Consider the following 13342-nt stretch of genomic DNA (forward strand, 5'->3'; position numbering starts at 1 on the left):
AATGAAATGTGATGGAACATTGAAACGTGTAAATATGGAACTGTAATAGGAGAGATAATATTGAAAAAATTTAATATCCCTAATTACTCTCCACGTTAAATGCACGTAATTCAAAAGGCATGAGAGAAGAAAATCTGACAAAATAAATAAACTTAAATACAAAAATTAATTATTTTGTTATGTATGTAATTTAAAAACTATGTTTGTAATTAAATTGAAGTACATTGATATTTTGTTAGTTAAAGTCTTAAGTAGTATACTTTTGTAATTTTCACTTTATGAGATGTGTGTACTTTTTTTCCTTCATTAGGCTATTTCCCACTAAAATTTTACTAATAAATTTTTAACGAAACACGGTACCTATGAATATCCAGGGGGAGAGTATAATGAAATATTAAAATGGTGGATGTCAATGTCCATATGCACTAGTAAACTTGACTTACCAAATTACTTGAGACGGAAATTGATAGTAGATTACAATTGGAAGAATAAGAAAGCTCTTCTCCTTATTTCTATTGCTCTCACGTCGTATTTTTTTAATCTTATTTTGCTTTGATTTTATATATATATATGAGTAGTTATTATCAATGTATGTTGGTAGGTCTTTTAAGTTACAGATACAGCAAAATATAAATTATTAAAAATCGTACTATAATAACTATTTGTCTAATTTAAACGAAGCAACCAACTCCCCACCCCTCCCCTGTTGCAGAGGAATGGAATCTTCCACGTTAAAGCAAATGGATATAAATTATCAAAGTCAAATATCAGCAAAGCAAATTCACCTTTAGAAATTGGAGTTTCAATTTGGGCTAAATGGGGAAAATGTGCTGCTTCTCAGAATCAGATGATGGTAATGACAACTTCAAAATAATCGTAGTGATCGTCATAGCTCTTGTGTTGATGGTCATCTGCCGCTCTCCACCAAGAATGAGAGGTGTCTTGGTTTATCGCTGTTAGATCGATTTTATTTCTCTTTTTTTCTGTTTCAATCCATATTGTATTTGTAAAAATAAAACAGTTGTTGAGTTTCAATCTCCCAATTGTGTAAAAACTTTACCAAAGATGTATGTGTCCCTTTCATGTATTTGATTGAAAAAACAGAGATATTCGAAAGATGAAATGATGTTTGTGTTTCAAATGGTTTCTTCACATCTGTCAATTGTTGCCATTGACAAGAATAGATCATGAAACTCCTCTATCTACTTTCAATTGTTGCCATTGACACCAAATTGCCAGTTGACTTGCAGAAAAGCTGATCATAGGGTCTTAAGTGCCACACGTGATGAGGGGTTAAGAACACTTTCTTTACCTATATCATATTGGTTGTCTCTAACAAACTAAACAACAGAAACAAACACAAGCTCAACTACTACTGATCATGACCGGAAGATTATGCACACAATGCAGTATTGCAGCTTTTTACAAGCGATAACCATCAAATTTACATTTAATACATGCTTCCTTACACTGAGAGATTTCATTATTCACAACAACATAAATATAAAAGGATACATTGTAAGAGAGTTCACAATTATTCACGAGTTTAGTTGAAATATTTACAAAATGATGTATACATGATAGATAACACTAATATTTACTAGTTTGCGTTTTGTACGTTCTGGAATGACCAGGATGTGTATTCAGGTTTAGCTTCTGAGATCTGAACTCGTATCACCTCATGTACCGCACCTCGATGAAGTACCCCAAGAACTTCTTCCTCCTTTCCTGTTGCAAGATCTTTTAAAGACACGGTACGTGTGATTAATTCATCACGCAGGCGAAAGCCAAACAACCACCTCCCAAGCTTCCACCATTGTACACGTACTTCCCTTTGTGAGATATTGCTGTTATTTAGGATTTCCATGACACATTCACCCTAGTAGATGAGAATGAACATCAAATAACTTCAATAAGCTAATTCCAGGTTAAAGAAACACAATTCATAGTCCACGAGAATAGAATTTTACTCAACAACAGATGACCAAGAGGGCCTGCTTAATCTTAGACTAATTCTGCTAGTCTTGGAAGTGTAACTTCCTCCATAACGTAGACCATACGCCTGATACTAGATCACGTTTAATCACTGATATAGATAAACACAGACATTAGTGCCAATTGCACCATCCACAGAAGATGGAGAGAGCACATAACTCGTAAGGCTAACACTAACTGGAAGCAGCTACAACCAAACCGTACTCTGGCTAACCAATTAAATCATTTTCGCTGCAGTGACCACATTTTTACATGGTCTAACTTACAACCATAAGCTATAGATATTAATGTCTAAATTAGCTTCAGTTGCACTAGGTAGGAGTTTTGTGATCCTCAATATAGTATACCAAAATGGTGAGTCCCGCTAAAATGCAGTGAGAGAGAGGGGGAGGCAACATATTAATTAGGTTGTATTTCAGCATGTACATCCACTTTAGGATGCAATATGTCTATCAGGAGAAGAATCAATATTTGTACAAAAGAAATAAATCAAACATTGAACAACACAAGAAAGAACAAATAAGTGAGTGGCCTAAGTTGCGCATACTCTTCACTTTCGATGCCACACCCGTGTTGGATTCTCCAAAAATGAACTACTTTTGGAGAATCAGACACGCATCCATTGATATTTTTGGAAGAGTCCAAGCAACATAATAACTACTTCACTCCAATATCATGAGTTGAGACTTACTGACTTTTTGATACTTCAACTAGCTAGAATACAAACTCAAATCTATTTACAGTGCACAGTTGAAAGTATTCCACCTCCCGCGAAGGACAATAGAAAGTTTTAAACCACGGCAAAAAGACTGTGGTAATATGAGTCAACTAAAAGATCTAGCTCTTACGGCAGCTCAAGCAGTACAACACAAATAAAATATGTCATTTATTTCCAGCAAAGTTCATCATGTAAAAAGATTCAGGTGGTATTAACACTTAATTCACAGACAAAATAAAGAAAAACCCGGTGTTAACAAAAGCAATAAAGTAATGAAACAAATTCGTAGCGAAAAGCAGGGCATTTGATTACCGGCAAACCAAGCCAGATAAGGCAGTAGTGCAAACCAATCAAGTTCAGCAGCACATTGTGCTTGGATTTAAGGAAGAATGTATAGACATCTTCAAACCCAAAAAGGATCGAATCCAGATCTCTTACTGCTTTCAGATAATGCCCCACCTCAATCGACTCAAATGCCAAACAGCGATTGACAAAATCAATTACGCCTTTTGCTTTTCCTGCCATTTCATTGTGCTTCCTAATATAGAATACTCTCCATTCCTGCATTTTTAGGTAGACCACTCTTTGCATCAAGATACAAGGTGACTGACTGATCAATTCAAACCAAAATGGGACAGATTTGGGTGAAATATGCATTTAGTTATACTAACCTCATGGGGCTGGTTATTATAAGACTCAATCTTAAGAGCAAGAGCAGGCCATCTTTTTTTACAAAGAGATTCCCATATATAATCAGACCCACACAGCTCCCACCAAAACCGAGAACAACTTCCCAACGAGCAAAGATCACCTACCTTCAAAAACCCAGAAATCAGAAAGCAAATTAATTCCAATAAAGTAGCAAAATCAGGAAGCTGGAAAAATAGGAAGAAAACAATTTTTAACAAACCAGAAATTCAACATAGTAATTTTTTTAAACAAAAAATATGAAGAAGAAAACGTTTTTCAACACAACCCAGTAATCAGAAAGCCAATTAATTCTAACAAAGTAGCAAAATCAAGAAAAGAAAACCATTTTCAACACTCAACACAAGACAGAAAACAATAAATTCAATTCCGGATAATCTGAATGAGATAGCAAGTAATTTTAAAGGAAACAAGAAAAATTTCCATAACAACCGACTGCCGACAATAAGAAAATGGAAAAATTCAACCTCTTTAAGGAAAAAAAAAATAGGATTACCTGAAGAGAAGAAGCAATTTTGAGGGCAATATCATTGGGAATTGATTCTTGTGAAGACAAGGATGAGTCCATCGAAGCTCAGAATTTTTCTGCTCAGCGAAGCTAAAATGCGTGTCCATTTGGGAAAAAGAGATGATGTTCACCGTCCTGCTACGTCATCAAACACGTGCCATCATCCATAAAATAAATTATTCAACTACACATTTTAATTCTCTAAATTTATAGTAACAAGTTAATAATAAAAATGATTATGTATTTTCTTGTGTTTGATTTTTTAACATCGTTACAGGTTAATGTTGTTAATCTCTCATAAAGTACTTTTCTTTTATAGGAGTCGCACATTAATTTGTCAACTTTATACAAAATAAAAACTTATGAATAATTATTTTAGTCAACTTTGTCCTTTTCTCGATTCATCGTGTAACTGTGTAAGTGAAATGTAATCACTTCTGATTAAGGAAATTTTACCAAGAAACCAGTAAAATTCAGATTGGGCCATTTTTAGGCTTTTAGGTTGTAAAATGAGGAAATGACACATATATACTGGTAGTTATAATTAGCAATAAATAGGCCAACAATAATTAGCATTTAATAGACAAATAAAAAATAAGCACAAAATGGCCCAAATTAATAAATGACATTTTAATAAAAATAAATTTTGTTTTCCTCGTATAACCAATCATCACTAAACAACAAAAATAACGGAAACATAAAAAATTATATATACAATACGTAACCACCTAAAAACGTAAATTATGTATTTTCATATGTTTTTTTAATTCGTTACTTGATAAAAAAAAATTCCAATTGTATACTTGATGATTGTATATAGGTAAAAAAATGGTGTATTCATTCACTTAGTATATTAGTATACAATTATAGCTATGTTATCCCTGCCAGTGTATACATATTAAAAAATCAGTGCATACATATTAAAAAATCAAACACTTCATGTATGCATTGCATTCATGTATACAAATTCGTGTATTCATTCCCTCAAAATTTGTATACATTTCAGATTCTTTATTCAGTGTGTAAATGAGGATTGCACATTAAATTTAAAATGCTTAATAGCAAACACACAAGTTGAATCGGATAACGAGAAGAACTTACATGGCTAAAATTTAGAGTTGTGGATGGAGAATCCACAAAATTAGAATGGGAATCCTTTTTTTTATGAATAATCCTAGGGATAACTTTTTTAAACATGACAATTGATACCTACAATCAATTATTGTTATGTAAGTTTTTGCCTAAATTAGATATACCTTAAATTTCAAAAATTAAAACTCCCAAAAAATTGAATGACAATACAAGAGGGGATCAAACATAGGCTAACAGTTAGAGAAATTGACGAGTAGACATCAACAAACCATAAAAAATTTAAAAGCGGAAGAGAAAAAATAGACACTATGAACAAATATTTTTATAGAACTCAAATATGTAAAACTAATAAACAAAAAGTAAATCATCTTTTAATCAAAGTAATGAAGAAGAAGAAGAAAGAATTAATAAAAAAAAACACAATTCAAAAGAATCATGTGTGTATGGAAAAGAAGATAAAAAATAGGAAGAAAAAAATCACTTCCCAATAAAAAAGGACACCATGCTGCCCACCTTCTAAAATTATTTAGTTTAATTAAAAATGAACTTCCCAATACGTGGGCTACTAATTGCAAAATTTAATTTTCAAAAACTTTTTTTGGTCAAAAAAATAAAAGAAGGCTATATGCTGCCAATTAGTAAAATGGGATGTCATGTTGTGCCATTTTTTCTTGTAAAATTCTGTGTATTGGGCCATTTGTTTTAGGCTTTTTGGGTTGTTAATGGATGATGGACAACAACGAATCATTTTCGGAATCACTATTATATATACTATTATTATATATACTTTCATAATACAATCTTACTATTAATTAAGAGTTTTTTACCATATATTGAGAAAGATACATTTAAATACATTTTTTTCTAACGGATACACTAAAATAAGGAGGAAGGCGAGTGTATCTCAGATACATCCGAGTCACACTAAATACACACTAGATACATGTATTTGTGTGTATTTAGTGTGATTCACATGTATCTGAAATATTAGATACATGTGAGCACGAGATGAAAGAGAGATTTGTCATGTACCCTAGATATATGCGATTTCATTTGAATACAATGTATCTAGAATAAATTATATCCAATTTTGACTCATGTATCTCAAGATACATATATTTGGGCGCACCAAAATTTAATAAGACACATAATATTACAAATTAAAGTGTATTTACATAATTAACTCTTAAATTAATGAGATATGTAAGTTACCGTCATTTGCCCCGAGATAAAAGATCCAAGGCCCAATGGATTTATTGCTTTTGGACAGGATAAAGATTCTCCAGGTTCTCCCCTCCAATTTCAACCAATCATTCTAATTCTAGCATGATGAGCTCAACTTCCATTGTCATCAACCACCTCAAAATTTTATTTTTCTTATTTTTCCTATGAAATGCTACTGATTAAGACCACCAGAATTCTTGGCCAGCATTCAAGTTTCTTGAACTAGTTGAGGAAAATGTCTCTTTTTTCTCCTTCCAGTGGACTCACACTTCTTCAATCAACTAAAGATCATTACTTTAGGCAACTTTTTTCATCTCATTTCATCAATCATGTTCAGGTAAGAACAGTCCCTTATGCTACTCCTTTTCTTTCTGTCAATGTATCTGGAAGACCCTTTAGAGTTAGTTCAAGAAAACTTAAACCCATCATAGCTTCAGCTGCCTCTACTGTTGAAACCTCCAACATTTCTTTCAGAGGTAAAAATCCAAAAGATATCAATGTTTTGGTTGTGGGTTCAACTGGGTACATTGGGAAATTTGTGGTTAAGGAGTTAACCAGTAGAGGCTTCAATGTTATAGCTGTGGCTAGAGAAAAAAGTGGTATTAAAGGAAAGAATAGTAAAGATGATACCTTGGAACAGTTAAATGGAGCTAATGTGTGTTTTTCTGATGTTACCAATTTGGAGACTTTGGAGAAAAGTGTACAAAGTGTAGGGGTTTCAATTGATGTTGTTGTGTCTTGCCTTGCTAGTCGAAATGGTGGGGTAAAAGATTCTTGGAATATTGATTATGAGGCCACAAAGAATAGTCTTGTTGCTGGGAGGAAGTTTGGGGCTTCACACTTTGTTTTGCTGTCTGCAATTTGTGTGCAAAAGCCCCTTCTTGAATTTCAAAGAGCTAAGCTGAAATTCGAGGCGGAATTGATGAAAGAAGCTGAAGAAGATAATGGATTTACTTATAGTATTGTTAGACCTACTGCATTTTTCAAGAGCTTAGGAGGTCAGGTTGAATTGGTGAAAGATGGGAAACCTTATGTGATGTTTGGGGATGGAAAGTTGTGTGCTTGCAAGCCGATAAGCGAGCAAGATTTAGCTTCTTTTATTGCTGATTGTGTACTGAAAGAGGATAAAATCAATCAGGTCTTGCCAATTGGAGGACCTGGGAAGGCATTGACACCATTAGAACAAGGGGAAATGTTGTTTAAACTTGTGGGGAAAGAACCCAAATTTCTCAAGGTGCCAATTGAAATAATGGATTTTGCAATAGGATTTCTTGACTTCCTTGTAAAAATATTTCCTTCGTTGGAAGATGCAGCCGAGTTTGGGAAGATTGGTAGGTATTATGCAGCTGAGAGCATGTTGATTTGGGATCCTGAGACTGGTGAATATAATGCTGAGGCAACACCAAGTTATGGAAATGATACATTGGAGGATTTTTTCCAAAGAGTACTGAAAGAAGGAATGACTGGTCAGGAGTTGGGGGAGCAAACAATATTCTAAATACTCTATCAAAGAAGTCTTAACTAGCTACTCTCCGACAAATCGATTTTGAGGTATGCAGTTTGTCCGGCTGTAGCAGATATTGATAAGTTCACAATTTATTTATGTGTAAATTATACTCTAATATGAATATATGCTACATTCTGGAATGTTAAGCAGCTTACTTATAATGTGCACATATCTCAGTTGTTACTTTCTGTAACTAGTTGTGTCAAATTAGAGAATTCTTTTCCTGCATACAGAATATGGAAACTATCCTGCCATCGAACTGCGGAGTCTAGGATCTTCTAGAAAACAGATGGTGGAGTAGAACTGTCGTTGAACAGTGTTGTCTCAAATTAGAGAGTTCTATTTCTGCATACAAAATATGGAAACTACCCTGTTGTCAAACTGCATTTTATAGGATCTGCTATAGTTAGCCATTTGGTGGTATTTAAGCTAGCAAAAGGTGATTTTTATACCATGTGTGCAATTTCAATAATCCTTTTTCTAGGGTAATGTCTAAGACCAGAATGGTGGAGAGGGAGCCAATTAAGTGATAAAAGGGTGATCTCTCGAGTAGTTTTGGTTAAACAGTTAGATAACTACCTTACAACTCCCCTTGATGGAATTTCGAGCAAACTTGGGAGAGATATAACTGAACTGGGAAAAACCTTCTCCCTTTCAAGCTTAAATTTCTAATGAGCTGGAGTGATTAATTATGAGACAATTGGATGTACTCAAAAGGTGATGCTTATTTGATGTCTTTCTGTTTTTGATTAGATCTTATTCTCTGATAATATATACTAATAAGTATTGAAACAACTTTATACGAGTTAACTAATACACGTTGTTTTTAGGACTGGTTATTGCAATCACGGTTGACTTAATTTGCCTGCAATGACCAGGTTTTGTTGGTTTAAGATGAGGTGTTAAAATTGAGGTAGAGTACATAGAGAGCATTTTATCTGTAAGACTCATGCTTGTTATTTGGTTCTGACTAATTAGCAATTACTAATAAGGTTCCCTTCTTCGTCATCCTTCTTTTAAGTTTTCTCTCATCAGTTGGTGCAATATATGTAATTGTAGGTGGTATTTACTTGTCTTATGCTTCCACAAGTATATAGCAGGGTTCCTGAGCGAAAAAGATAAGGGTGATATGTGCCCCGTTACACTCCATAGGATATTTAAGATTGTTTATACTTTTCACTTGAAGTACTTCTCTGTTTGCTATCTTAATATAATGAAACTTGCATCCTATAAAGGTTTACTATTACTCTGGTTTGTCTTATTTTGGAAATGTTTCTTTCATTACATTATTATGGTAAGGTTTATGCTTGTCGGAAAAATAATCCTGAGAGTAATTTTACTCAAAATCTAGATAAGGATAATTATGTAGATTATAGGTAAGAAAGCAAGTGGATGCATAAGAATTAGATGTCTTTTTCTTGGCTAGTTTGAACAGATATGTTTATCCGATTCTGGACGTTCTCCAACGTTATAGTTTTTTTCTTCTTTTTCTTTGAACTATTTATTCAGAAGATTATGCATGCACTGCTAGTCTATGTGTATAGGTACTGGAAATGTTCCATTATTTCAATAGATGTACTAGTGTTACTTGTATCCCAATAGATGCCAATTCTCACGATTTCATCGATCACGTTATAGTTTCTCATTTATATCGAGTTCTGTTTAATATTTGAGGTGTTCATTCAAGGTTGCTATAGGATTTAGGCCTCATCAAAACATCCTGTCTTAAATTTAGGGCCCATGATGAATATGAAGCCTCAAGTATCGATAAGCTTCAAAGATAAATCTAATCAAGTCCTAGATAGTCTTAGCCAGTCTTCATATTTTACCTGCTTAACTGGCAATTTACCACAAGTGACTCCAAAATGCTTTTGGCCCTCTGCTGTATGATAAGAATTGATCGAAGATAGAGAATGTAAGTCGGGAACTTTCTGTTCAACATCAATACAATTACATGAATGAATTCATATACAAGAACTGGTGCAATGTCTACTTTCACCAACTGCACAAGAAAATGGCCAAACATACAGAGAACCCAAATTTGAACAATACATACAAACACTCTTTCACATACTGACATTTACCAAGGGATGTTCTGCTATACATCAAGAATTCACTTTTCAATAGCTGTCTAGTCACTTTGGTATCTTCTTAGAAAGGGAGTATACAGAGAGGAGAACAAGTAGCACAAGCATGACACTCGCGAACAATGAGACTCCTATAGAAGCTCCAAGGTATCTGCAGAACTTGCCATACAGTGTGCAAATCTTTCCCCACCCCACATAAGTGTTGCCTTTTAGTCCTATGTAAGTCACCGATCCTGCTGCTCCGGTTGCTGATGCCACTATTCCTAGCAAAAGCTGCAAGTTTACACAAACATTAAGCTAGTGAGTTGTGGTAAACTCAAGATTTAATCAATAAACATGCCATAGTGACAGTGAACAATATTCTAAGTACTCCTCGCGTGTCTTGACTGTGATAGTATAGTCCATACCAAAATTTCATAACCTACTTCCTAAAACCATTGTATGGAAATAGTGATACAACAGAAGGCGCTCAAGAGGCCTCAAGCACAACACACACTACCTTGGAGATACCTAATTCCATCTTAATTTATCGTTGAAGAAAAGGCGATCAGAACTTACCACATCAATGACAATGAAGTGGGAAATGATCTTTGCACAGCAACCAGGCTTGATGAGGGAGTACAATGAGCCTAGTGTAGTAATTAGGCTGAAGAAACCAGCCACAGAGAGTGCTGCTACAAAATAGCTGCAACACATAAATTCATCAGGATTAGCTAGTTTTTTTTAAAAAATTAGTTAGAAATTAAAGTTCAATTTTGATCAATATTAATTATAGTCAAAATGAATAAAAAAAAAAGATAAACAAGAAAAAATAAGGAAGGTGAAACAGTATAGTTAAGTGTCAAGATATATTATGCATTAAATGATACTATAAAAATAAGAAATATTGACAGAATCCTAATTATGAGATGTGAGTCCAAAAATATAATTTTGCCAGTTGAGGCAGCTGCAAATCCACTTGCTAATTGTTTTCTAATCATATTTTCAGATTTATTATTCAAAATTCGAAAAGAATAGATATACATGAAGAAAAAGTTGGCTTTGCAAATTGCAACCACCCCGTTCTGCATTTATTCAAAGGAAATAAATATACAAAGTTCCAGTCAATATTGAGAACAACAAGAAAAAAAAAAAAGGAAAAAAATATTGAGGACTAGGTGAATGCGAAATACTCTGTGCACCAGCTTAGAATAATCTCGAATTTATTATCGTCTCAAGTTAAGGCAGCAAGAAGTCCTATAAATCGTGTTCCAACAGATAATGGTAAAAAGTTGTGTGTTTTACTCAAATTAAATTATACATGCAACATGTTTTCACATACACTGCCAACACAAAACTATACCTAATTAATATATTTTCTCATCTTAATTCATGACATATAACTATAGTAAATTATTATATTTAGGTGTAAACACTAAAAGTGTAACTAAGATATTTCATTTATGACCACGGGCATTAGTCTAGCTGTAAGAGCATAGCAGTGACGTGTGAGTTACGCACACAACATGAATTCGAACCCTACTCGAGAGAAAACTCACAATCTTTCTTATTTCAATAGTTTCTCTTACGTACCAATTAGTACCATCTTCTCAACGCATGACCAAATTAAATGAGTATTTTTCTTGTTAGACTATGTTTGGATTGACTTAACTGTTTATCAAATCTATTTTTAAGTCAATTCAGCTTTTGAAAGTGTTTGATAAATTTAAAAATAACTTAAAATAAGTAAAAATGACTTAAAAAACAAAAGTAGGTTTCCCCCAACTTTTTTTTTTTTACTTAAAGTCATTTAAATATGATTTTTTATTTTTTTTATTTAAAAGTTATTTTTTTAAGTCAATCAAAACGTACTCTTAGTAATATTGTATTTTCAGAATTTATTAGCAAGTCCTACTATTGGTATTATCTGCTATAATATAGCCCATGACATTTTATTTAAGGTTTCTTAAATTTAATCACAACTTTCACTTATAGCTTGTTTGAACAAACTTTTGAAATCAATTTATTTTAAGTGTTCTTCTAAAAGATGATGGTTCAAAAAGTACTTTTGATGAAATACAAATTATGTTTGATCAATATAATTTTTTAAAACACTTGTGAGTGACAATTATGTTTGATCAATATAATTTTTTAAAACACTTGTGAGTGACAATTAGTGTTTGATCAAGCTTGTTACACGTATTTCTAAATGTATATTTCTCAAAAGCTTTTTAGAAAAGTTCCTTTGGAAAAAAAGCTACTTTTTTTGGCTTCTCCAAAAAAGAACTTCTACTCCCCTCGTAACACTTGCATTCTCCTAAAAGCTAGGTCAAGCATTTCAATTTTTTTAAATAAGCGCTTTTTGAAAACAAAATAATAAGCATTTTTGGCCTCCCAAAACCTTGGCCAAACATGTTAGTATTACATTGTTTACCGAAGCACATCAATCTTTTTCCCATACAGTATGTTGGCCTCCCAAAGCCTCTTTACTTTTTATATTTCGGAACTCTTAGTAAAAATCCTGACTCTGCTGCTTGTTGACCAAAACAAATATATGTAAAACTTACATGAGTGCTGGTGACTCAGTGAACTTAGCAGGACGAGGGTATGGGAGCATTTCAGTTTCCTTACTAGTTGACATGACCACCACAGACACAAGCGCCGAAGCAAACACTAACAACCTTAACACCACATCGGCCACCGCAAAGTAGTCAGTGGGCCGAGTTGTACTCGGTGGCAGAGCCGCCTTTTCTGGCTCCGCCACCGGAGCTTCTACTGGGGGAACAACCTTTTCAGGTTCACTAGCCATAGATACACAACACTAGAGGTACAAAAAATAAAAAAATATGTAATGAGTGATAATTAAGTTAATTAGTGACTAATCAACACAATAGATAGTGATATTTATAGAGTTTTTTTTTAACTTAATCTAATTAAGGTAGTTGGAATTTCCCACACGCCAAGTTTTATTGATTAATTGGATAATAAAACACAATTATATTGATGTTAGTTCGACTACGTTAGTGTTCAAACGATGTGGAAATTATTCGTGACGCTAGGATTGATATAGAATCATAATCATACATTATATAATTAGGTTTCTTGTTGATGTTTATGTCCAATTTTGTACGTGAAGGACTCGAATCTTAATTTACATAAAGTTGAAAATGATTTAATGATTATCTTGAACTTTAACACTTTCTTATAGTCTAATTAATCATTAAAATCTTTTGTAATTAGATGAATCACCCATTTTACCTAACTTCCCTTTTTCCTCAGCATCAATAGTGATATTTTTTTTTCCACCATCAAAGTGGGACAAGGCACAAGTATCCTCTCTACTATGACCGAAATCCCAGAGACACACCTTAACTAAACTAATGTCTTATTACCCCCTGAACTCATTTAAAAAAAATTGTACACCTTTTGGCTTACGTGGCACATTTTGTGACTCCACGCAATTGAGGCGCGTGAAAGATATTTGGATGTTACGTAAGCCAAAAAGGTGTACAAAATTACAAAAA

The 13342-nt window shown here is 33.4% G+C and overlaps 3 protein-coding genes across 3 annotated transcripts; 1 reads left to right on the plus strand and 2 right to left on the minus strand.

The window, feature by feature from the left end:
- Positions 1–1426: 1426 nt before the first annotated feature.
- On the minus strand, positions 1427–4015 carry LOC125812194 (uncharacterized). Its single transcript, XM_049491718.1, has 4 exons — positions 3918–4015; positions 3385–3528; positions 3026–3274; positions 1427–1879 (listed from the first exon to the last, which is right to left on the minus strand). The coding sequence occupies exons 1-4, from the start codon at positions 3987–3989 to the stop codon at positions 1601–1603; spliced, it is 744 nt and encodes a 247-aa protein (XP_049347675.1). The 5' UTR covers positions 3990–4015; the 3' UTR covers positions 1427–1600.
- A 2268-nt stretch (positions 4016–6283) lies between these two features.
- Positions 6284–7925, plus strand: LOC125812182 (divinyl chlorophyllide a 8-vinyl-reductase, chloroplastic). Its single transcript, XM_049491702.1, has one exon. It carries the CDS (start codon positions 6481–6483, stop codon positions 7741–7743), a length of 1263 nt encoding a protein of 420 aa, XP_049347659.1. The 5' UTR covers positions 6284–6480; the 3' UTR covers positions 7744–7925.
- A 1712-nt stretch (positions 7926–9637) lies between these two features.
- On the minus strand, positions 9638–12706 carry LOC125812198 (CASP-like protein 1). Its single transcript, XM_049491723.1, has 3 exons — positions 12386–12706; positions 10398–10524; positions 9638–10112 (listed from the first exon to the last, which is right to left on the minus strand). Exons 1-3 carry the CDS (start codon positions 12625–12627, stop codon positions 9888–9890), a joined length of 594 nt encoding a protein of 197 aa, XP_049347680.1. The 5' UTR covers positions 12628–12706; the 3' UTR covers positions 9638–9887.
- Positions 12707–13342: the final 636 nt, after the last annotated feature.

This window comes from Solanum verrucosum, unplaced genomic scaffold, assembly GCF_900185275.1.
Source record: "Solanum verrucosum unplaced genomic scaffold, falcon-dt-bn FXZP01000115.1, whole genome shotgun sequence".
In the NCBI taxonomy this organism is placed as follows: domain Eukaryota; kingdom Viridiplantae; phylum Streptophyta; class Magnoliopsida; order Solanales; family Solanaceae; genus Solanum; species Solanum verrucosum.

Excerpts from the sequence above, each read along its gene's own strand:
- LOC125812198 (XM_049491723.1), bottom strand. The coding sequence starts at position 12,627 with ATGGCTAGTGAACCTGAAAAGGTTGTTCCCCCAGTAGAAGCTCCGGTG. Across the intron at positions 10,525-12,385 it reads ACTGAGTCACCAGCACTCAT|CTATTTTGTAGCAGCACTCT; the intron begins GTAAGTTTTACA and ends TATGTGTTGCAG. Across the intron at positions 10,113-10,397 it reads ACTTCATTGTCATTGATGTG|CTTTTGCTAGGAATAGTGGC; the intron begins GTAAGTTCTGAT and ends GTAAACTTGCAG.
- LOC125812194 (XM_049491718.1), bottom strand. The coding sequence starts at position 3,989 with ATGGACTCATCCTTGTCTTCACAAGAATCAATTCCCAATGATATTGCC. Across the intron at positions 3,529-3,917 it reads AAATTGCTTCTTCTCTTCAG|GTAGGTGATCTTTGCTCGTT; the intron begins GTAATCCTATTT and ends GGGTTTTTGAAG. Across the intron at positions 1,880-3,025 it reads TTATCTGGCTTGGTTTGCCG|GGTGAATGTGTCATGGAAAT; the intron begins GTAATCAAATGC and ends CTCATCTACTAG.
- LOC125812182 (XM_049491702.1), top strand. The coding sequence starts at position 6,481 with ATGTCTCTTTTTTCTCCTTCCAGTGGACTCACACTTCTTCAATCAACT.